The following is a 24,994-nucleotide window of genomic DNA, read 5'->3' as shown; positions in this document are numbered from 1 at the left end:
TTTGCGCCTTTCTCTGACCTCGCATCCCCGCGCCTCCGTAGTCATCCGTCCCACACCTCCAATTCCGTCCCTTCGCCTGCTTCATCGTCCCTGCACCTCCGAAGTCATTATGTCCTTTTGCTTGGAGAGATAGAAGGGATGCGGTTGCAAATCTAGTTCGAGAGATTTAATTATTCAAATAATAACAGTGGCAATTCGTAAATATCATGAAATTCAAGGGCAATGGTTTAAATAATTTTTTATAATAAATAAATTTTACTTGACTTTTTTTATAAATATATGTATTAAATGTTACTTTTTTATAAGAAACCCTAGAATGATTAGATACTCAGAATCATGGCAGTCCCCCGGTAATTGCGACAATAGGTGTGCAATTTCGAGGCCAAGGCACAACAATTCAGTTTTTTTACTTTTTGTTTGGAATTTTAGTTTCATAGTCGTAGCGTGGCATTATTTTTTTTTTATTTTTTTTTTCAATTCTTTGTTTGACCTTATAAAAAATCAATGAAACTACATATTTCCTTTATCTTCATGTATTTTAGGCAAAAATATCATGTTAGTCATTGAGTTATGTTTCGCTCGACACTTTGATCATCGAACTTTCATAGACTTCATTTTGGTCATTCAACTATACCATCTTCTATCATTTTGGTCTCTCCCTCTCATTTCTCCATTTAATTTTGGCAATTGAGTCCTACGCGCCTGATTGGCAAGGGTAAATTGGTCAGCTCATGTAAACGAGTTCGACACTAAAGTCTCTACAGTCTCTTTACTCCATCATATTTTAGCGATATAACGATTAAGGTTTCTCTCCTCTCACCCTCTCTCTGTATCAATGGAAACTCAACTAAATACACGAAGGTATTTTCGAATTGATGAAGAAGCACTAAATTATGAAGGTTAGAATTTATTCCTCGATTTCTTTTTATGTTCTGCACGAACTAGGGTTTATGGGTTTTGCTTTTGTGAGCCTAAATCAGTAAATGGACATTGGGAATTAGGGATTTTATTATTCTTCATTAGGAACTAGTGATTTTAGTTATCCGTAGAAAAAGTGGGGGCATATATGTTTTGTTTATAGCTTTTGTTAGAATTTGGATTAACGGTAGACTCCTTTCTTCCACTTAAACTTGATTTAATTTACAAGTGATATGCAACCTTTGTTTAATCAAACTTGAAATTGTGATAGTTTTCAATGTCTATATTATATTGATTGCTTAATGAGATATGTGTTTTGGCTGTATGTGAGAATCATTGATTTATGAGGTTTCTTTTTATTGTACGTATGTGTATTATTGTAGGGAATTCTAGTTGCACCTCATAAATTTACTATTTAGACCTCTCAATTGTTTTTATTTCCCATTTTGCCATCCATCAAAACTTTTGCTTCTGGTAGATAAAGCCAACTTTTCCACCGCCGTTGATAGCAATTTATCGAAGATCGAAGTATGTACCCTTACCACTTTTCTGCAATAACCAGCAGCTATTAAAAACATGAAACTTGATTGATTATAGTCATTTCAAGCAAAAGAACTAAGCTTGCTGATTGAAAAAATAACCCAGTTTAATTAGTTTTTCTTGCAATCATAATTTTGCACACTACGATATGGACCCATGGTAGTTTGATTGTGAATAGATTTTTGTTTTGTTTTGTGCCTTCTTCGATCACTTTCCTTGGCTTTCAATTAATCATAGCCCAACCAACTTTTCATTTTTTTTCCATATGATCATTTTGTACGTACTGTGCTTAAATTTGAGATCAAGCAATTTAAAACAAAGCTATAGAGCTTGAACAAGAATCAAGCTTGTTGATAACTCTGTCTTAATTATAAGTTAATGGATAGCGATTAACCGATGATATTCTGGAATTGAAAAAAATTGACATGGTCTGGAAGATTTGTCGTCGACATAGATGATGGAAGTGGTATATGAGGGGTAAAATAGGAACAAAATATTACAAAAATTCGAGGAGGTATAGATAGTAAATTTGGAAGTGCAACTGGAACATCTCATTATTGTATTTGGGTTGGCTCTATGACAATGTGAAAATGCATTTTATTTTTTGCAGATAATCATTTCACATTGGAGAATCATCATGGGGGTAGATTTTTTAGATTAGGTAGTGGTAGTCGACATTACAAGGGAGGTGAAGTGGTATAGGTTGATGATAATAATCCAGATACACATGGCCGTGCCTTGATTTCCTAGCAGAAGACTTGGGTTAGAGAGAGCCCCATTGATAAAAAAATGGTTGACACAAATTTTCATCTCCAAAATGCCCTTGAAGTTAACAAAGAAGACAAAGATCTTGAGTAAAGTGAGAGAGGATATATATCGACCAAAATGAAGTTTATGAAAGTTGGATGACTAAAGTGTTGAACGAAATATATGTCATCGGCTAATGACTGAAGTGATATTTTTTAATACTAAATATAATAAATATTGTGGCTAATCAAAACCGAGATAAGGAGAGGACCAACACTATGTTGAAACAGAGGAACCCAACCCCATGAGAGACCGCCTCTCCCGATTCCAAGTCAAAACGAATCCAACCTGGACGATTTTTTCATGATGAGCTAGCTGCAGCCTGGAACTTGGAACAGCAGCCATACCCAAAACGACATCGTTGCACCTTCGTCTCTTTTGTCACCCACCACAAAAAACTCCAACCCGCCGCGCGTCCCTTTTCTCCTCCAATCACGCCCCTCCCGTCCCTCCCCCAACCCCAGCAGTGTTCCCCACCTACCCCCACGCGCGTGGGGAGAAACAACAAAAGACATCAACATTCTTATTATCATCATCATCAATCATCATACTGGTTTCCGAAAGCTGTTATTTTTCCGTTACGAAAAGGAACTCCAAAGCAGAGTTGGGTATTATTTCGATGAGGATAATCTAAAGAAACCAGGGTTTCAATTGTTTGTTGTGTTTGAGGTTTTTGAGTTTTAGAGTTGCCAAATGGGGTTGTGGGAAGCTTTTCTCAACTGGCTTCGAAGGTATAGTCTTTTTATGTTTCTTTGATTCTGTTTTGTCCGGTTGTTATTTTTATTCTTTAAAAAAAATGGGAACTTGAATTTGTGTTTGAAGGTTTTGGTGAGAGATTCGTAGTCGTTTCAGATTCTTTTTCGTTGGTTTGTGCTTGGTATCATGGGACGAGATGTGGGAACAGGGGAATAAAAAGTTTAAATATTTGAGTGTGTAATTCTTGTTTTGTTGAAAGGTTGAATTTTGAGATAATTGGAGATGGAATTGATGTGGGGGAATGATGATCATGGTTGTTTATGGGCCTCTTAACTTGTGTGAGAAGAAAAGCTATTGTTATTTGGTCCTGGTTTTTGTTGATGGTGTGCATCGAATTTGTACGGTGATGTTGGTGGAGCTTTGTAGATTAGAGAAGTTATAGGCTTTGATTGATCTTGGTTCCTTTATTATTGTTTTGTGATCTTCATACTTGATTTGCTCTCATTGAAAGTCGATATGATGTTGATCGGTTGCATAATGGTGTCGAATCGTATCAAATTTAATCAACAGGTCAATACCATTCTTTGTTTGAACCATAATATGGTGATTCCCATATTGGTATGTGGAAGATAATTGGGAACTTGATAAAGTAAGAAAGCTAAACAAATAGGTTTGCATTACTGGTAATTGTTATCAGCTGCTCCAGTATAAGTTGGATAGAATGATGTCATTAGCAAACAATCAAAGTTGTTAGTTATACAGCAATTGATATCATATCAGGTAAAACATATTTGTGTTGTTTAAACTACATTCTGATTAGTTCCTCTATTCCCCTCTTGTAGCCTTTTTTTCAAGCAAGAAATGGAGCTGTCATTGATAGGCCTTCAAAATGCCGGGAAAACATCGCTTGTGAATGTTATTGCAGTAAGTAGCTGTGTTTTCCGTACTCAAGTGCATATTGCACGCTTGTTTCTCCAGGTTTTGATTCCTCGATACTGATCCTGTCATCTGTTTATTTATCTTATTCTAAAGACTGGAGGATATAGTGAAGACATGATCCCTACGGTATGTCGTAATTTTCAAGATGCATGTTTTCCCTTTTATCAGATAATGTGTTTCTTTCCAGAATTTTCGATTTCATTCCCATGTTGTTGATTATGTATTCCAATAAGAATCTCACTCACGATGAACTTCTTCGTCTGCAGGTTGGATTCAATATGAGGAAAGTTACAAAAGGAAGCGTAACTATAAAACTGTGGGATCTGGGTGGTCAACCAAGGTTTCGAAGCATGTGGGAAAGATATTGTCGAGCAGTTTCTTCTATTGTGTATGTCCTTGACTCTTATATGCATGTTATTGTAGGTAACTGCATATATCATTCAAATGCTATATTTTGCTTCACCATGTCTTTGTAGTATTAGTGGTCAGATACTAGAGAATTTTGTATTTCTTAGCCTCTAATTATTCTTTCATAAGCAATTTTGCTGGTTTTTTTTTCTTGATCTGATCTTGTAACTGAAATCACTGATTTGATAAGCTTTATTTGGCATAAAATTTTACCTTTTACCATTGACTTGAACTACTGCTGTATAATCTTTTCTTCTTGCACATGGCTTTCAGAATCTTAGGTGAACTTATATATGTTGTGCTATATGTATATCACCAACTCACCATTCTAATTTTCCATGTTGCAGTTATGTTGTAGATGCTGCTGATTTAGATAACTTGCCTGTTTCGAGAAGAGAACTTCATGACCTGTTGAGCAAGCCATCATTGAGTGGCATTCCACTGCTGGTACTAGGTAACAAGATTGACAAAAAGGAAGCTCTGTCTAAGGAGGATTTGACCGAACAAATGTAAGTGGACGAGCTTTGTCTAATCTTTGTTTACAACTTCTTCTGCTTGATGCATGCTCCATTCTAACAGATTTACTGTCATAAATGTCATGTTGCTTCTAACTCTGGCCATGATGAAATTCACTTTCTTGGACTCGATAAATGAAACATATATTCATTTTTCAATGTCTATTGGCTGGCTGCTATAGTAATTCATGTCCTCAAATTCATGTGTGGAATGTGTAGTAACTAATAAGCATCATTTCCGCTGTGCAGGGAGCTCAAGTCCATTACTGATAGGGAAGTTTGTTGCTTCATGATTTCTTGCAAGAACTCTACCAACATTGATACCGTCATTGATTGGCTTACAAAGCATTCAAAAACCAAAAACTGAGCTGTCCTCGTAATCGTCTCATGACAATGTTCCAGTTCTGTAGAGTGTGGATTTTAATCTGCTTTGAAGTGACTTTCGCTGTTTGCCTCCTCGGGTTTGTCAATATCTGACCATCGTCTTCTGTTCTGTGCTTTGTGCAGACTAAGTATTGATTGCTTTGGTTGACCTACGGTTCTGTTAGAAGTGTTAGACATTACTATTTGAGTTTCATGTATAGAATTTGACTGTGAATTGTAATGTACAGAATTTGGATTTCTTTACTTTGGTTTGCAAATTTGTGTTTGTGAAATTTAATGTGCGCAATGGCTGTTCGTCTGGTGTAGCAATGTGCAGTTTGATTGATGTTGCTGGGTTGTTCCTTTTTCACTCTTACGTTGCGGATCAAGAATTCATATATAGAAGAATCTCACATGAATTAAGTTTGTATCTTTTACCCTTTTTTTGCCAATTCCATGTGTGTTGATTCTTTAGTCGGTTTTCACTTTGGTGTTATGCTCTCGCATCTGAGCCGTAGTAGATTAATTTTAACTGGGAAGTTTTACTTGCATCAAATTACATCACATAAATAGGTAAACTAATTCAGTACATTAGTATTACTGTACTATACAATCAGCCAACAATTCGTCCCCAACTTCCTGAAACTTTGACACTATGCCATCCTCCTTGCTGCCTCGAGAAGGATTGGTAGCAGAAATGTGCCCCTAGTAGAGAGCATTGCTCTTAGATATTGGCCTTCTTAAACCTAGAGATAAAGACCCTTGTTCATGTTTCGACGGAGCGTGAAACCAAACTCGTTATCCATTGTGTCAATCACAATCGATTTTGTTAATGACATTCGTAGTGTAAAACTCAAATAAGCTATTCACCAGAACAATCAGATTTGTTCATGTGTATTTGCTTAAAAATTGACAAATTTTGATCTTTTAAGAATTTTGACGATTATTGACATTATCTACTATTATAATAAATAGAATCGGGCCTGGGAATAAGTCTCTGAACTAAGCTGGATTCCAAACCTCTTAAAAAAATTTGGGTGATTATGTCATATTATTCACTTTGACCATTTTGAGTCAACTTCTCAGGGTTTTGGATTTAGTTTCCACGTATTAATAATATATTTTGGAGTATAAGGAAATATGGTGGGAGATAATAATCCAAGAGCGGAAGATTCGAGAGGCCCAGTTCAGAGCACGCGGCGCCAAAAATAAGAAGAAGAAGGTGTTGAGTTCAGTTTATGAGAGCATTCACTTTCCCTTTTCCTTTCCAAACTCGCCATGAATCTCTCTCTCTCTCTCTCTCTCTCTCTCTCTCTGTGCCAAACGTAGTCCAAATTACTTTCTAACCCAGTCTATGCCTCAATCACTGTTCATGTTGTGACTACTTTGGTTGGTATTCCGTATAGAAAGAGATGGTGGAAAGGTTCGGAAGCGCAGCGAACTTTGCTAAGGTAAGATAGCTTCATCAACTCTATGAAACTCTTCTCTGCTGTGTGGTTAATTTTTGTGAGCCTTTCATGTTCTTAGGAAGAGACCTGTGTTTTCTTTTCTTTTTGTGGTTAACTTGGAAAAAGGAAAGTGGAAGTTAAAAAAGGGGCATTCCGAGAATCGAACTCGGGACCTCTCGCACCCAAAGCGAGAATCATACCACTAGACCAAATGCCCTTGTTATGATAATGAACGTGACAGATTAGTGATTAGCGCTTGAAATTTATTAGTTTAGTTTCCATGGCCCCTGATTGGTCCATTTCTGTTGTCATTTTCTATCATATTGGATGTACAATTCCGACGTTCACACGGTCAGTAGTTCATGTTCAACTACTATTGGATTTAGTGAAGAGAATCGTTTTAAAATGGAGTTGTTGATGAGGACATCATGTCAACTCTTTCAAGGTTTATGAATGGAAGGGATGAAAAAATAGAGCAGCTGATCATTACCTTTCTTTATGGTTGATTAATTGATCTCAGGATTTTAATTAGCAGCTGATAATAAGTTTGATCCAAAGAGTTTTTAGGCTTAGTGTTATTTCAAGAGTTTACTTGTGTCTTTTTGTTTCTGTTCAGTTTAGGAGTATTAAGTTTTTGTTTATTAGGTCTTTTATGTTTCAGTTTCTGAATTTCAAGAGTCCTAAAGAGTCTTAAAAGCTAGTTAGTGTCAGTTATAGAACTGAGTATAAATAAATGTAAAAGCCAATGGGCTGATATGCTATGTTGAATAAGAATATCAGTGTTTACTGAATTTTCCTGTGATAGGATTAAGGTGAGAAACCTGGGAGAGATTCCCAAATTATAGTGTTTTGGGTGTGAAGCCTATACTAAGGTGTGAAGCCTGGGAGTGAATCCTAAAATTAGTGTGTGCTTAACCTACAGTTCTTAGAGCTTGTGATCTAGGTTCCTATGCAGCTACTGTGCTGCATCAGTTGTTCACACGGTCAGTAGTTCATGTTCAACTACTATTGGATGTAAATCCAATGGTGAAGAGAATCGTTTTAAAATGGAGTTATTTTGTTTTCAACCCTTGGATTTACATCCAATGGTGGTTGAACATAAATTTACTGATCGTGTGAACGAGACTAATTGGATGTATGCATTTTCAACTGGATATGGTAGCTGGATTTACTGATATACAATAAACAGAAAGAGGGATGTAATACTGCGATATTCAACGATATCATTTGGTATGATACTACTACAGTAGCTTAGTTTGAGGCCAGAATATGGCTTTCGCTCAAGAGAATTCACTACATTTGACAACTGAGTTTAGTTAACTTGGAATGAGTATGAATTCACTTATAGGATTCGCACTGTTAGCGATGAAACTGTTTTCGAAAGCTAGTTATTTGGAAAATTAAATATAAGTTTCGAGTGTGTTTTAGTTGACTTGCAAGTAGGGGAATGTTAGGTGTGTGATAGATAGCCACCGATAGGTACTTGAAGTAAAATCATACCACTGCATGAACCATGTAGTCTATTAAGGGACTTTGAACAATAAGAAGAGTTATGCTACATGATAATCTAGCATGAAAGACGGTTACTTTTTACATGTATAGATCACAGGAGTTAGCAGAGTTATGGTTTATGACTATCTCACATGTTAGAAATTTTCTGTTCATGTGAATTGACCAGACTTCATAGATCTGAAGAATGAGCAGAGATATGTCGTATAATAACCGTACCTGGAAAACATTTTCTTCACATGAATTGATCACATCACATAGGTTACAAGTGTTCTTATTGACAGTTTGAGACGGAAGGTGGAAAATTTGCTCAGGTAAGAAAGCCTGATGTAGTTATATGCTCTGTAGGTAACCTCATTAATTTTGTGATCCTTTCAAATTCGTGTGATTTCTGAAATGGGGAAGGGAGATTTATGAATTTAAAAGAAAGATAAATAGTATTAAAAAAGAGGGGCATTCCGAGAATCGAACTCGGGACCTCTCGCACCCAAAGCGAGAATCATACCACTAGACCAAATGCCCTCATTATGATTATGAGCGTGCCAGATTAGTGCTTAGCACCTGTAGTTTATTTGTTTTGTTTCCGTGGCCCCTGATTGGTCCATTTCCATTGTCATTTTCTATGGATGTCTGCATTTTCAACTGGATATGGTAGCTGGCTTTTCTGATACACATTTAACAGAAAGAGGGATGTAACACAGTAACACTATCGCATTGAAATTCTGAGATATTCAACAATAGCATTTTGGTATAATACTATAATAGCTTAGTTTGAGGCCAGACTATGGTATTCGCATAAAAGAATTCACTAATTTAACAACTAAGTTTAGTTTGCGGTAATGAGTATGAATTCACTTATGGGATTCGTACTGCTAGTGAGGACACTGGTTTTGGTAGCTAGTTATTTGAAAAATTAAGTATAAGTGTCTTAGTTGACTTGCAAGTAGGGGAATGTTAGGTGTGCGATAGATAGCGCCAATAGGTACTTGAAGTAAAATCTTACCACTGCATGAACCATGTAGTCTATTACGGTTTCTGTTTAGCAAAGTAATGTTATATAGATCTGAGGAATGAGCAGTGTTATGTCATATTATAACCGTGCCTGGTAAACATTTTCTTTTCACATGAATTGATCACAGGTTATAAGTGTTCTTATTGACATTTTGAGATACTATGCAGAGAAGGATCAGGTGGAAGAGCTGGAAAGTTTGCTCAGGTAAGAAAGTCTGATCTAGTTATATGCTCTGTAGTTAACCTTATTAATTTTTGTGATCCTTTCAAATCCTTGTGATTTCTGAAATGGGGAAGGGAGATCTATGCATTTAAAAAGAAAGATAAATAGTATTAAAAAAAACAGGGGCATTCCGAGAATCGAACTCGGGACCTCTCGCACCCAAAGCGAGAATCATACCACTAGACCAAATGCCCTCACTATGACTATTAACCATGTGCAAATTGACTAATTAGTTTCTTGGGCTCCATCTGGCCCTTGCTGCCTTCCTTCCATGTGCCCATGGAAATAACCTATACAGTTGGACAAGTGAGTAGTACTTGGATCCTGACAAAACCATTAATATGGACAATTCAAGATGTAGTCATACGTAGGGGTAGTGACTGGAACCTTCTGGGACTCCGGCTAACAACTTCATGATTTCAGACTGACCCATCATCTTTAAAGAAGAAAATGCATCCTTGTGCTGATCTGCCTTTTTCTCCGCAAGAGAATGATTTATCGGCTCGTTTCTTCTACTAAGATTTTTATACCAATTACCATCTTTTATCCATGTTTTGGAGCTATGAACTTGTTCATAATGATTTTGGACACAAATTTAAATCGTACTAAATTAGAAATGTGCATCTAATATTGCTTACAACTGTCTCAAAGTTCTTTTGTGGCATTTAAAGACCATTTTGGCTAGTATGTCATCTACTATCATTTCCTTTTTTAGTTTATTTGGAATATATTACTTGGATCTACCTTTTACACCACCTCATGAGTTTGGATCCTTGAATGTTGATCTGGTAAAATGTCCAAAACTTTCTGCAAGGGGTTTTTTTTTTTTGGTAATTTCTCTAAGGGGTTTACTGACCTGATCAATATTTGAGGATAGTATTACCTGGCAGAAGGAAAGATTATCTTAGCTGTGCAGAGAGGGGTAAAAGAACATATATCTATAGAACCTAAGAATAGCAAATAAAATATTCTAAGTAGGACATGTTGGGAATATTGGAATGGTTTTGCTTATATTTCGGACAAAATGATTGGCACATGGCTCTCTAGTACTCAGCAAATATCCAGGAATGATTTTGCTGCATTTGGTGTCCTCCGAAATTCTCTCTCACCCCTTGCTTTAATCTCTTCTCTTGTACTTTTCAATAAAGGGATAGGGTAATGAACATGAAAGAGCAATTTACAGAGGAATAAAATAACAATTAGAATAAGGTTTCTGGTTCTATCTTTCTCTTTATAGTTTTTTGAAGGGTTGGTGGTTGTGAGGTTGGATTGGAAGTTCATGGCCACCTTCGCAGGAACCTCCCAGAAATGCACAGCCTGCAGAAAGACTGTGTATCTGGTTGACAAGTTGACAGCTGATACCAGAGCCTATCATAAGGCCTGCTTCCGATGCCACCACTGCAAAGGTACCCTCAAGGTATAACCTTCTTTAACTTTGTCTTGTTTCTGATCATCAGCTTGTATGCTTATATAATGCATATTTCATTATTTCCGGTTTCAGAAAGTTGGTTTTTACATTTTTTCAGACAACAAAAAAAATAGTTTGTACATTGTGCTTGTGCATTCTCTTCGTTAGATCTAAATTGTAGATACGACACCTTTTCTCTTCAATATCCGGTAATGTGGCCAATATTACCTATCACTTTCAGCCTTCAATTTGATATTGTAACCATTGTTGGCCACATATACATCTGATTAAAATTGAATTTGACTTCACAATTTTATTTTATCCTCGTTGCTGAAAATATAGCAAAGAAATTAGGGAATTAAAAGAAACTTAATTTTGATTCTTGATATTTTGGTATCTGCAGCTCAGCAACTACTGCTCATTTGAGGGAGTCCTATACTGCAGGCCTCACTATGATCAACTCTTCAAGCGAACTGGTAGCCTAGATAAGAGTTTTGAAGGTAAATTTATATCACTATGATCAACTACAGCTTGTGTGTGTGTGTGTGGATATATATATATATATATATATATATATATATATTAATGAAGAGTTGTGAACATATATCAAGTATCATGAATTTAGTTCTTTTTTCTTCATTGTTAAGAGGATATTATTAACTTTTCTTTGTCTACTTTCTTTCAGGCACGCCAAAAATTTTGAAACCAGAAAAACCTACTATCGAGAATGAGGTTAGCATCTTAAGTTTTTGACAAGAAAAGTAAAACATAGGCTATATTTTGGGTTTTATAACATTATCATAAGATAAATCGCTCAAGATTTTTTCAAGATTGAAACGAGTACGACTACTAAAAAAGGACAAAGGGAAACAGTTTTACAAGGTATAATAAGAAGTATATTTGGATGTCATGCATGCAGAATACCAAAGCAGTATCAAGCTTGTTTGGTGGTACCAAAGATAAATGTGTGGGATGTGAAAAGACGGTATATCCCATTGAGAAGGTAATAGATGAACATTAGCGGTAATATGTTTTTGACATTGCTTTTGAAAATGAAATTTCAGTCCAATCTCATTTAATACCGAGTTTTTGAAGGTCTCGGTGAATGGGACTGCTTACCACAAGAGGTGCTTCAGATGCACCCATGGAGGTTGCACCATAAGCCCATCTAACTATATTGCACATGAAGGAAAGCTCTACTGCAAGCACCATCACATCCAGCTCTTCAAGGAGAAAGGAAATTACAGTCAGATGGAGAATGAAAAGCAATCAACAAACGAGAAAACCACTACTGTGGAGATTGCCAGTCACTAATATCGAGCTGTAATTTTGCCTCTGGAATGGCTTTTGATGTAATGCAATTTTGAACTGCAACTCTTTAATATGTGAAAAAGGATTTTCTGGGGCATTTTGGTTCGTCATCTTCCAACTTTTTAATCTGTGAAGCCACTAAATTTGTTCGGAATTAAAGGGTATCAACCGTGAAACCGGAACTTGAGTCCAAAATTTCAGGTTTGGAGGACAGAATTTGGAATCTCAATCGGAAATTTGGAATGTTTTCTTATTTCAACCCGAATTTTTTGGACTCCAGCGCTAATTCCTTTGTTCATGCCAATTGAGCAGGATGTTAGTCGCAACTCGCAACAGGAAATTAGTTCTTAAATTTTTTATTCAGGCCATCCAAATTTCATTCCAGGAAACACTAATCTATCATTCTACAATGATAAATCCCAAGAGAAATTGGTAAATGAACTATTCTACCGTACCATGAGGCTTATATGAACTTCAGAAACGAGTGCAGTTTGTCAGCTTTTGTTAGACAAACTCAATAGACCTTACTATACATTGGCATTTAATTAATACATCTAAGCTTCTAAAGTATGTTCGACTTCTAAGGGGGTTAAATCTTGCAAACCCTGCTCTCTATTTTACAGAACATGAGAATAATTAGTGATAAATGTACAATAACAAGAAATCGCACATTTTGGTACTTCTTCGTTCTCCACTGATAGTTTCATTTTCACCTCCATGCGCTGGAGATATCTACTGTTCTTCGTAATACATCATGATTTCATTTTCCACTTTGATAGAACTTCTCCTATATCAATTTGTAAGGTACCAGTTATGCTTTAGCATCAAAGTCACCAATTTTAAATTTTACCTAGCTAGAGTTTCCATCTAAGGGTTCACTTTTGCTTGTGTTGTCCTTTAATATCTGCGATGCTAGAATCAGGAGTTCCACCATCTCAAACCCTGCAGCATAAACTGAATCTACCTTCTCATGACTGGGCTCCTCATATACTATACCAGGCTCATGGCCAACACTATGACCACTGAATTCAACATCTGCTTCTGCTGACCAACTAACTGGTAGGGAACTTCCAAGTGCAGTCTTCACTAGTTTTGCTTCGTTAGTAATGTTTTCCAGAGTTTCTAACAGGCTAGCAAGCATTGTGTCTCCAGAAGACACCGACTCCTTCGCCTGCATAGTATAAATAATGAATACTACTATAAAGTGTAGTTGGTAGACAACAAGTGTTTCATTTCTTGCAATTTCCTATTCTACAATGGAAGTTACTACTATAACACAATAATGCACTGCTGTCAGACCTTTAAAAGTGCAAGACGAAGCCTATGAACTGTGGTGGTCAGATGTTCAATACTTCCAATGCTTTCCCTAAGGGTTGCATTTTCAATCTTCATCCTGAAACACGGATTTAAGACCGGATAAAATGGGTTTATGACCTATATTTAACTACATCAACAAAATTATTTGAATTGCAAGAACCACATATGATGCATCATTCAACTCAAAAGATATTCACAAACCTCACAAACTCCATGCTATTTAGGTCAGCTTCATTTCCCCTCAAGTCTACAGTTCCAACCCACCGGTTCAAGTATGTTTTCTTCAGCAAGCTCTTTAGTTTTCCATCTCTTTCATGAGCAACTAGTCTCCTGTCCCCAATTTCAGCAGATGATTTGCCTCTTTTCGCCTCCTGACCAATCCTCCTGTATGTTATCAATTGTAGTACTTTAAAAACGATATTGAAAACTTCTCCAAGGACAAGAAACTTCTCATTGAAAAAGATACTTCACAAAGGACAAGCATAATTCAGGAAATTAGATTGGACGAAAGGAAAGTTTTGGAGGTTATGGCTCTCTGACAAATTGCTATCTTATCCAGATAAAGTGGGTATACCAACTGGCAGGCTTTCAGTCGCCAACGATATATATTTTTAGATTCATAACTTTTATATTCATCTTTATTATAATGTCAAGTGGTGGCATAGAAAACAGAAGTAAGATTGACACAGGTTTAAAAGTAAAGAAGTCTGACTCTTTAAGTTGATGATAATCCTGCTTTAATTGTGCCAATTCCATTAGAGCTCGGACCTTCTCATTGGTAACCTGGATAAAAAAGAATTAGTTGCACTGTTCATCTATAAACCCAAATGACAATATTCTTGATCTTTGAAGGTCACAAACAAAAGAAGTAAGCTTTGAGCAAGCACATATACGCACATGCCAGAATCACAAACCAGACAATGTATCAACAGTCAGAATAAAGGCTGAGGTCCACAAAGGCCATTTCCAATCAAAATTCTTAAATCATTAAGCTTCAAGATACAGTTACTATCAAAGAAAATGAGTGAGATTATCATACTAAGAGGAAAGTGGCCTTCCTAACAATACAGACACATGTATGATTCACAAATTTTCACATGAAAAGTTCACACTATGATAGTTGAAGCAGTAATATATCTAAATCATTAGTTGAATCGGAAATGTCACAAAATCCCCAGCCGTTGGAGGATGTCCTCATTGTCCAAAAGGACTCAATAAATTATGCTTAGTGGGATATTTTTAAGCATAATCAGATAACACTTTTATTATATACACCTGAAATGAACTAATGAATGGTTAAAAATACCAGAGAGAAAAAAAGTTAACCCTGACAGATGGAGTACTATACAGAAGTTACCTGTAATAGGTTTTTCTGAAGTTCATCTATTTTACTTTGCAGAGCAGCATTCACATTTCTATCCAGTAGATATCTTTCTTCCTGCTGTGATAAAAGCAATAATGTTGCAACCTGAAATATTGACAATAGTTGAGAAAAGGAAAAGAGAACAGTTACCAAAACAGTAGGAGAGAAAAAACTATTTTTTCCTTCAAGACATAAACCATATTATTTGACAATAGAAAACGTGAAACAAAAATATTCTTTGGAGAACACCTTATCTTGCAGTGCCTGTGCAAGGGCGCTGGAGGAAGCACCCTCCCCAACAGTCACCATGTCTAATACGCTAGGGTCACCATCCTGCAAACAGATCAGAATGATTGGTACTAACATTTAATCAAGAACAGCATAGAGAGCAAGCAAACATTTCTTGAGGTCACTGCACCCTTCAAACTTCTTTTCCAGAATATTATTAAAGCTAAGAAGACTATTGGATTAGCTGTCCATGCCAATCTTCTCAAGTCTTCTGGAGTCATAGGAATGAGGATGACGCTAGGCTAGTATCACCCACAAAATTTTCTAAAATGATTTGGGTAAACAATGTGTTTTAGAAAGTAGGTGAAAGGTGCTAAGGTCCCCATTCATGTTCTGAATATATAGTTGACTTATATTGACAGCAATGTACGCAGGGGCGTTGCTTACTGTCTATAGAATATGCAATTCAAAGCGGCCAAGATATAGTTGCAGCATCACTGGAATGTGCAATATGTAAGTAAACTTTACCCACTTTTATGTACATACAAACATTTCTATGATATAACCTGCATTTTATGAGAGAGAGAGAGAGAGAGGTAACCTTAAATACCACTTGGGGTTCAGAACCTGTAATTTCATGTACATCTTGGCATTCAGATTCATCTTGCTTTACATCTTCAGGAGGTGGATCCAACTTCTGTAGTCTGCTCGCATCAATTTGCCTACACTTCTTTTCCACTGCATCAATTATTGATTTGATACAACTGTTTCCCTCATCAAGCAAATTCATGATGTAAACTTTATGCTGAGAATAGTAATGACGCAACTCTACCACCTCTTTTGTTATCATTCCAGCTGTACGGTTCTGCATTTAAACCAATCTAAATTAAAGTGGGTAAAGGAAATAGAGATTGAATTTTTCTTCTGCAAAGAGAACTTACTCTCTTCTTTTCCAATTCAGAAACTCTCCTTTTTAAATGATTTTCAATTTCCAGACCCTACACCACAAGACCCAGAACAAACTCAACTATAGATTTATAAACGGAAGAAGTCCATTGTGCAATGCAAAGATGATATGCAGAAGGAGGTTCCTTACCACCCGTAGCCTGTTTTGAAGATTACCAGCAGATTTCCTCGCCCTCTCAAGCTCTTCTTCTAATGAACTCTGTCTGAGGATAAGTTACTCAAATCGCATATAGGACACTAAACATGAATCTAATGAAAAGATTCTGATGTCTAATTTAAAATATTCATATTTGAAGCTTGTTTAAAAACTAAAACAAGTAAGGTCTTATCAATATATACTTCTTGTCCCATGGACAATGATCAACTTTTTATTTTACGGCTTATGCAGTTATACTCTTTACCCTGTTTTCAAGTGAAAAAATGCTAGAGGACAAACTGGGAGATTGCATGTGGCGACAGACATGCGAAAAATATATGGACTCAGGAATGATCAGGTATTCCATCTCATATGAATAGGCATCTATCACATATTTTTGTACTCAAATAGTTCAACAACAACTAAAAACAGACCTCATCTATCAGGTGAATATTTTTTGGCAAATTGTACGACATCTGCAAGTATAAGTCATCTCACAAGATCTGCCTATTCAAGTATTTATTGAGGTAATCTAAATAGTAATCCTAAACAAGACAAACTAATAACCCCAAACGGAGAAGAAATACGGATGTTAACAATTTGGAATTTCTTAGATGCTACTTTACATTTGCATACTCAATTGAGCTCAAACTACATGTAAGTCCATGTCAGCTGCTAGATCAACCTCAGGGGTATCAATAATTTAGACTGATTTAAATAATAGTCGACTCCATTTAATCCTTCTTTCTTGAAAAAATAAATTAATATAATATTAGGAAGCACGACGATTATGCAGACTTACAATATATTTAGATGTAGAAGTGTCATTGAAGCTCCACCATTCTGCAGGATCATCCAAAAGGCACGTGCATTTCGTGTCCCAACTTGTATCCCCATATCCCTCCGAAGAATCTTGCCTGATCTCATAAAACTTATCAATGACCTGTTTTGAAGATAAGTATTTGACTATGAGAAAATAAAAGATCCAAAAATCATAAATAAGAAATAGACAACATTCAACTACTTCCACATAATTTTTTGGCTTCTAGGTCTAACATGAATTCTTTCAAGTTTCTCAAAAACTAAATAGAGCTCATCATACCTTAGATATTATAATCTGCCAATCTATACTAAAAAACAGACCTCTCACCAATAATAAATAAATATATTAATCTGTGTCAGCCATAATTAGATTTCAGTTCAATGGGAGTCTCCTTTGAAATATATCCACTACTCAACGTGTTCTGCAACTAGAACCCCTCAATATACAAACCTAGCAATTTTCTATTTTTCTAGAATTTCTTTTTTAATATTTAAGGGTTCAACGAGATGCACCAGATTTGAGCCAGAGTCCCCCAAAGGAGGTTTGGCTGTTTTTGGAGAAAAGGGAATTTCCAAAATAGTTTTTCCTCAACTAGAAAAAATTAGAGCCAGGTTCCTGATCCCAATATTATGTGGAACAAGAGAAATAACACAATCACAAAGTCATTATATCAGTGGATGCTGCCATTGGCCAGAAGATACATAATTTTGAAGGTGGACTGGAATGGAGTGTTAGTAAGAAATCAGAACACTGGTTATTTAGAAGTTAATTTTCATTTTTTTTGTGAGCTACTCATCTGCACTATGGGTCCTTTGTTTAATTAAAAGACGGCACAACATAGAAATTAAGAGACTAGTCATCACCTTCTTAAAAGTTGCATTCTGCTCCTCTTGCATTGCTAAATCAGTATGTAATTTATCAATAAGTTCCTTCTGTTGAAAACAATCTGCAGTAAGCTCTTCCATCCTGTGTCACACAAAACATAAACACATTCGTGAAAGACAAAATTAACTATTTGCAAGTAAAGTTTCAATATAACCAAGTTCAACATCTAGCGCAGCTTTTAAGGGTGCACATAGAAAGAGGACAATAATTAATAAATTTGTGGAATCAAAAATCTATGTATATCATATTTAAAAGAGAAGTCTGTAGCAGGAGAGAATAACAACAAAGTGAACAAACCAAAACTCAGTTGCTAACATTTGCGAACAAAAAACACATCCCATGAAAAGGATCAGGACTTAAGATAGTCAAAAGGTAACATCAAAGATATTACCACACACATAGCACATAAACTACAGAAAGAAAAGCAGAACTACAGCATCTATATGAGAGGTTTCAATTCATTTTGTCTTTATAAAGCAAACATTACATGTGTATAAGAGCCAAACGTAGCATCCATAGTAAAACCAGTCTAGTTTTGTTTTTCTTAAGTTATTGGTCATGAAACTCATGATTGATTCCCCATTCATGTTCTTTTTCTTGGTAGTAGACTAGCGGATTGGTTTCCGAAGAAAAAGCATTACCATTATCTAACTCATGCATACTGAATGAGAATTTAAAGTTTTAAACACTGAAAACATAATGGGATAACAGATACCTCTTATCTATCAGACTCAGTTTATATGACACGAGCTCCTCTTTCTCTTTAGCCGTTTCAGCCTGTAACAAGTCATTTAGCATCTCTAAAGTGAAATTGTTTATTAGACAGACACAAAAGCAATTTTAAGGATTTTAAATTTAAACTAAAAGGTGTTGCTGTCATAACCTCCATTATGGACTGATCCCGTTCGGCAAAAGCTGCAGCTACACAACCCTGGAAAAATTTAAGCTGCTTCTCAGCTTCCAAATTCTGAGTAAAAGAAGTCCACACATCAGTCTTGCATAAGCAACTATGACATTAATATGCATCCATTCCATAGAAATCAACAAAGGAATAAGATGCTAATGCATGCCCCTATTCTAATTCAGTTACAAAAACACTTGAATTAACACCTTATTTCAAACAAGACCCACATGATGTACATAACAATTTTTTTGTTTGGCTTCAAAACTATTGATTGGTTTGGCTTTTCAATTGATCATTGGAACACATGCATCAATCCTGTTGTCGATCAATGGACATATTCAAATTCTCATACTGATCACTTCCACGAGTATATTTGTTACAAGATTCCTCAAAAGGATATAAAGAGCCTCTCTATTCTATCATCTCTTGTCAAGGCATTACACAACTCCCAACAGGATGATGATTATTTGCAGAATTTAATCTCAGAAATCTCACAGAAAGATGGTATTTGATTATAATTGTGGAATTTCAATCCAACAGTTGATGAACATTGATTTTCAAAGTCACCAGATGGGAAATCATGACCACTTAATTTCAGTTTTAATAGTGGTTTTATTTAGTAATATTAACTTGGTGCTTGCTGATGAATCAATTTACACATGCATTTATATATTTCATCAGTAAGCTTCTAATGGAAGTTGAGATCAAAAAGAACTTCCCATGACATTATATCCTGCGATAACCATTTAGGCATTTCACTTTTACTTGATAATCAAGAATAATAAGTCTGAAGTAATCACAACATTTAATTGTGATAATTCCTCTCACAACTTTTTTTTCTAGACTTGATTAAGAAGGGAAAACCATAATTAGTGAATATACAGGTTACATTCTCGAGATACAAGAGAGAGGTAGAGAGTTTGTGGGGGCGTATCTACTTGAGAGAGAGAGAGAGAGAGAGAGAGAGAGAGAGAGAGAGAGAGGGACCTTTGCAACCTCTGCAGTATGCATATTGGCCAACTGGCCCTGGAGGTACGAAACAAACACATTAGCATTTATAAGCAGTTGCATTAGTAATGACTAATGAGAGGAGAACTTTGTTTGATCTCACTTTGATTCTATAAGCCTCAGAGAGCTCCTCTTGAAGATTCACATTCTCTCTTGAGCAAGTAGCTAGCTTCTTTTTCAGGTTCTCAATCTCCTGCTCCAAGCCAGCTGTCCTAATAGGGTGATAAAAATTAAAACATACTTACTGTTATCTTCATAATATTACTCCATGAGTGAGAACAAACCCATAGCCACTTATCAATAACATGTTAAAAAAGAAGAAAATCATGTAGTTTGGGAAAAGAAAATTACACCTTTGAAAATGCATCTTAGTAGCCACAACAAGGTAGCCTGGCCCAGCTTGCTGCATACACAATTGTTCGATGTCTTTACGTAATTCATCACGCTCTGCAAAACATTATAATTGACAAATTATATCTTCACTTTCCTTTTGACTTGACTGTAGATAAGAACTCAGGACCAGAGACTGAAGAAAATTGTATGCAGAATAATAACTTACATCAGTTACATGTTAATCATGTGACGCAATGCAGAACAGATAGAATCCCAGTAACAGGAAAAAGTATAAAATTAAGCTTAGAATATGTAACGACAGGACTGTCTGTTTCTACCGAGGTGTATTTAATTCAAGTCAACAACTATCCACCAACAGAAATCATGGATTATCTAGAATGCTGGGCCTACTGGTTTTCTCCAGGTGGTTTGGGGTTTATATAGCCTCAAGGTATCAACCTAGCTACTTGCTGGAGTTTCCTACCTCCCAGTGAACATACAGTTCAGCAGAAGGACTCATTGTTGAGCGGCAGATGAAAAAAGGAAAAATTACCCGGTTTCAGGTGTGAATCTTGATTTACCATCCTACTTGCATCCTTCCAAAGTGGGATGTACAGTGAATAGTAGCAAGTAAATGTCCAACCGTACACAAAGATATGCTTCGAAGACACCATGAGATCCAGTGGTAAGAGATTCCTTTTCTGAAATCTTATTCTTCTTATTTCATCCAGTCAGCTCAAAGACACTAGATTGAATTCAATTCTTCAAGTATCACAAATGGAAGTACAGAATTCCGGAGACAACAGGCTCTCTTTTAAATTGTTTGAACCCTTAGTAGACTATATGATAATCTGTCACCTGAATGAGGTGTCATGCACAACTATTGGCTCTATCCTGCCAGCTTACACTTCTTTTATACTCCAAACTATCATCAGAAACGAAATTCTAAACTAAACCTGAGATGCAATCAACTGCAAACTACAGGTCTCAAGTAACTAACAATTACTCCCACAACTAGACCAGCAACCATTCCACCATACCGAAGAAGCTAAGCAGGTAAATGATAACTTGGTACACATTCCCAATCCTTATTATTAATTTACGAGTCCAATAAACACAAAATGAAAGCACATAAATCAATGGCATGACAGCACTAGTATTAAAAATCACATTACCACGTTCCACCTGCTGAATGCGAGCCAGCAATGCCTCCTTGTCACCTAAATCTTCATCCATACCCTGAAAAAACAGAGAGAAAATCACAAACTGACACCAAGATCAAAACTTTATCACAATCTAGCCAATAGCACACTTCTGTATCTTGATTCCAAAGCAAAACCACTATGTTTAACAAGTTGGGTAATGTAAGAACTAATTTATTCACCCAAAAGATCAAAGCTTTAATCTACAAGCTCCATAATTTCGTCCATATCAAAACTTGGTCGTCATCAGAAATCAAAATTATAAATATAAAGTTGTAGAATTTAGAGAATTGAAAGAAAAGAGAAAAGGGCTTTGGGAGATAGTGATTACCTGAGAACTGGGTTGAGAGCTTCGGGTGGAAATCAGTTTCAAACTTCAAACAACGAAAGGAGTTTCGCTTCCTTTTGTTTTGGTTTGGTTTGGTCTTGGTTCGCTGGGTTTGCTTGCTTTGCTACAATAAATGTTTACATAGGAAGATTCGACATTTCCATCTTAATTATTTTGGATATAAGGCCAAGAGTAATGTATTGGGTTCGATTAAGCAAAGTCTAAATCATGAGTAATATATTGGGTTTTTTTTTTCTCGATAAGTATCACGAGTAATTGGTCAGTCTAGTGCTTAATTATGTGAGACCGAAATATTCAAATATCAAAGGGGGCTAAAGCTAATACTAAGCTTAGTACAAATTTGCCTAAATACGTGGAGATGTTATATTGAATTAAACCAACTGTTGAAAATTTTCAACTCAATGTTAATGACTCCAAGATGAATAATGGAAATATTTGAGCAGGCGGTGTGCTTAGGGTTAGGGATGAGGTTGGCTGTTGGCAGGGTGGGTTTATGGTGAACATTGGGACTGGGGAAATCCTGCAAGTTGAGGCTTGAGGTATGTTTCATGGTCTACACCTAGCTCGTAGTTTAAAGATTTAAAGATGGTAAGTTGAGTCTGATTTTTTAGTGTTTATCAATCTTTTTCAACATGATAGTATTGATTTGCATCCTCTTGGGACCTTGATAATGAACTGCATAAGCTTGATGTGTGTTTTTGACTTTATTGATATGAAGCATGTCCACAGAGAGAGAAATATGGTAACTAATATCTTTACTAAGCATACTACCTCTAATAATATAAGAATATGTATCTTACATGACCCTCATACGCTGGTTTTTGATGATTTACTGGATGATATTGCTGGTCTTTTTAGAGTTAGGGAGTTTATGGCTTGTAACTCTGACTAGTTTTTTATTTACTTTCTTTTACTTGGACTAATAGTCCTATTTGTAAAAAAAGAAAAATAATAATAATAATAATAATAAAAGAGTTAAAATGAGGACGATGGTTATGTCATCTTGCTTGAGCTATGTGATCAGACTCATCAGAGAATGATCTATCTGTCTATTTGTCTTGGAATTTCGTCCCATCCTATCAATCAGAATCCGCTAGTCAATATCATCCCAGTTAACATTTCTAGTTCTTTGTTACGCATATATAGGTCCTCGGGGCTCTCACGTTTTTACTCAAGACTTCAAGATTGTGCATTAATAAGGGGACTCCTTTTGGCTGTGCAATTACTATGTATTCAGTATTCAATTGTCGTGTTTCTATGTATTCAGTATTCAATTGTCGTGTTTTACTTCATCTTGCATGTCTCTTATTGTCCTCTTTTTTGCATGCATCAATACTCTGATTTAACCTCGGCTATAGTCCGATTAAATTGGTCGCAGACGTCATGGATGTTACAAATTCTAATGAAGTTGTATGGAAGAAATGTTACGTACGATTTTTGAATGTCAACCTGCAGTTTCACTACTTATTGATCATGCATGATAGCATAAATTGGCTGGTTATCAAATGCAATAAAGCAACATGAAGGCAACCACGTACATTTTCGGTTACTTCAATCAGTTGAGAAGGTAATGACAGTCATACAATTGATATATGCATGCTATGCATCTCAGATCATGTTATACATTGATACATTGACTATATAAGTTCTATGGCATTTACATAAACTGAAGAACCCTTACAACTAGCTATGTGTCGACATTGTGACTATATAGGACGTCCACGATTCAGAAATTTAAAGCTATGGGAACCAAAGTGAAGATCGACTCATTCTATAGGTACGGAAATTATTATAATTTAATAACCACCTTTTAGTGGCACCAAATGAGAAAACGGAAATTGTAATGCAAGAAGAAAATGAGGAAGTCCAAGTTATAGCAATATTTTCATAATCACAAACTGCATCTCACAAGCAAACAACAGAATGGCCGTACGTACCAGGTTTTGAGCTAGGTAGCTAGGTACCACGTTCAAACCGTAAATAAGCTTTGGTGGTACTCCTCTCGTCCATAATAAGCTTTTGAGGTACCACTCCACAACCAACAACCTAAGCCTATCAAGAGAAAGGCTAGGTTTAGTAGCAGCTTTGCACGGAATCGGATACGTGGAAGCGAAACGTTTGGAAACGCGGAATCGTGTTTTTCAAAAAATTTAGGAAGCGGGTACGTTTTGGAAACGTCGAAATAAAAAAAATTATAAATATATATATTATAAAATAAATAAATATAATAAAAAATTTAATTTAAGTAACTCAAAATCTCAAATAAAAAAAACATAAAAAAACCTTTATTTTTTGGAAACTCGCGTTTCCACCGCGTTTCTAATTCAGAAACTCGCGTTTCCACTGCGTTTTTCTGGAAACACGTTTCCGGTACGTTTTCGGGCGTTTCTGGCGCGTTTCCGGAGTGGTTCCGCTTCGAAAGCGGGAAACGTGGGTGTATGCACGTTTCCGTGCTTCCTAGAGTAGCAGTCGCTAAAGCCTGAGATAATACTCCTATTTGGACACTATTATCGTAATTTAGTGGGAGATCTCCATTATTCTATTCTAATTCTTGATTGACTAGGCACACTCGAATCGCATTTGCTATGGCACTAGGTCACTCGCCCTTTTGCCGATCAGGTTAGTCATGTCTTTACTTGTTTGACTAGGCACACTGAAACTCGTGGGACAGAAAGGCTAAACTAGGCTTCGTAATCTTTGGAAAGATGTTCAATGACGTGGGAGATCGATTTTAACTAGATAGGCAAGTGTATATATAACAGCTTTGGTAATGAAAAATAAGAACATCTTAATCTGTCTCTTCTACACAGCTTCCATGGGTTTTATATCAAGTATAAATCACCAAAATCATTCTTCATAAATAACCCAGACTTGAGAATTTCGCGTTTGGGGCACCATTTTGCTGTGCAACTTATACATTTTTGGTATTTAATTGTGGTTTTCCTTATCTTGTCTCTTACTCTCTTGTCCTTTTCTTATTGCATATATCAATACCCTGATTTATCCTCGACTATAATCCGTTTAAAATGGTCGTACACATCGATGTTACACAATTCTAATGCAAGTCTTACGGAGGAAAAATGTTATAAACTTTGAACGCATGTCAACCTGTTTTACTAATTGAAAGCATACACTAGCTGGTTAACCTAGAGATCTTTCCTGGTCTCCCGCACAAGATTCACTATAAATTTCAAATGTTCACCTAGTTTTGACAGTACATGGCTAGTTTGGCTACCATACGAGTAACAGTGTACGGCTTATGGGAAAAAACATATACACCCTTCTGTGTTAATAGACCATCTCTACTGCAGAAGCCACCTTCATTTTAATCTCCAAGACTCAGGGAAACAGATCAATCAAGTATAAGCCAGATTCTGAGTTAGA

General features: G+C 36.1%; 3 protein-coding genes and 3 non-coding genes across 8 annotated transcripts; 2 read left to right on the top strand and 4 right to left on the bottom strand.

Moving 5' to 3' along the window:
• The first annotated feature begins 2,698 nt into the window (after nt 1-2,698).
• LOC126782850 (ADP-ribosylation factor-like protein 8b) lies at nt 2,699-5,536 on the top strand. Its single transcript, XM_050508178.1, has 6 exons — nt 2,699-2,996; nt 3,804-3,885; nt 3,994-4,026; nt 4,167-4,288; nt 4,656-4,817; nt 5,073-5,536. The coding sequence occupies exons 1-6, from the start codon at nt 2,959-2,961 to the stop codon at nt 5,188-5,190; spliced, it is 555 nt and encodes a 184-aa protein (XP_050364135.1). The 5' UTR covers nt 2,699-2,958; the 3' UTR covers nt 5,191-5,536.
• Nucleotides 5,537-6,415: 879 nt separating this feature from the next.
• Nucleotides 6,416-12,193, top strand: LOC126785318 (LIM domain-containing protein WLIM1-like). Of its 2 annotated transcripts, XM_050510962.1 has the most exons (7): nt 6,416-6,637; nt 9,323-9,359; nt 10,625-10,794; nt 11,189-11,285; nt 11,471-11,517; nt 11,705-11,788; nt 11,881-12,193. In XM_050510962.1, the coding sequence occupies exons 1-7, from the start codon at nt 6,599-6,601 to the stop codon at nt 12,097-12,099; spliced, it is 693 nt and encodes a 230-aa protein (XP_050366919.1). In that variant the 5' UTR covers nt 6,416-6,598; the 3' UTR covers nt 12,100-12,193. The 2 variants fall into 2 exon arrangements, with proteins under 2 accessions (XP_050366919.1, XP_050366920.1); XM_050510963.1 differs by lacking the exon at nt 6,416-6,637 and having other exon boundaries at nt 9,342-9,359; nt 10,615-10,794.
• TRNAP-UGG (transfer RNA proline (anticodon UGG)) lies at nt 6,780-6,851 on the bottom strand. Its single transcript has one exon. It is a non-coding gene; the product is annotated as a tRNA-Pro (tRNA).
• On the bottom strand, nt 8,594-8,665 carry TRNAP-UGG (transfer RNA proline (anticodon UGG)). Its single transcript has one exon. It is a non-coding gene; the product is annotated as a tRNA-Pro (tRNA).
• Nucleotides 9,500-9,571, bottom strand: TRNAP-UGG (transfer RNA proline (anticodon UGG)). The gene has a single exon. It is a non-coding gene; the product is annotated as a tRNA-Pro (tRNA).
• Nucleotides 12,194-12,593: 400 nt separating the features above from the next.
• LOC126785317 (uncharacterized) lies at nt 12,594-21,739 on the bottom strand. Of its 2 annotated transcripts, none has more exons than XM_050510960.1 (18): nt 21,593-21,739; nt 21,235-21,298; nt 20,080-20,173; nt 19,830-19,938; nt 19,706-19,744; nt 18,698-18,781; nt 18,530-18,591; nt 17,793-17,895; nt 16,909-17,049; nt 16,101-16,169; nt 15,946-16,002; nt 15,606-15,869; nt 15,026-15,109; nt 14,771-14,881; nt 14,126-14,196; nt 13,615-13,797; nt 13,396-13,489; nt 12,594-13,267 (listed from the first exon to the last, which is right to left on the bottom strand). In XM_050510960.1, exons 2-18 carry the CDS (start codon nt 21,293-21,295, stop codon nt 12,947-12,949), a joined length of 1,947 nt encoding a protein of 648 aa, XP_050366917.1. In that variant the 5' UTR covers nt 21,296-21,298; nt 21,593-21,739; the 3' UTR covers nt 12,594-12,946. The 2 variants fall into 2 exon arrangements, with proteins under 2 accessions (XP_050366917.1, XP_050366918.1); XM_050510961.1 differs by having other exon boundaries at nt 19,830-19,933; nt 21,593-21,696.
• Nucleotides 21,740-24,994: the final 3,255 nt, after the last annotated feature.

This window comes from Argentina anserina, chromosome 2, assembly GCF_933775445.1.
Source record: "Argentina anserina chromosome 2, drPotAnse1.1, whole genome shotgun sequence".
Lineage (NCBI taxonomy): Eukaryota > Viridiplantae > Streptophyta > Magnoliopsida > Rosales > Rosaceae > Argentina > Argentina anserina.
Note: the sequence above shows the minus strand (reverse complement) of the source record. Positions and strands in the feature narration are given on the sequence as shown.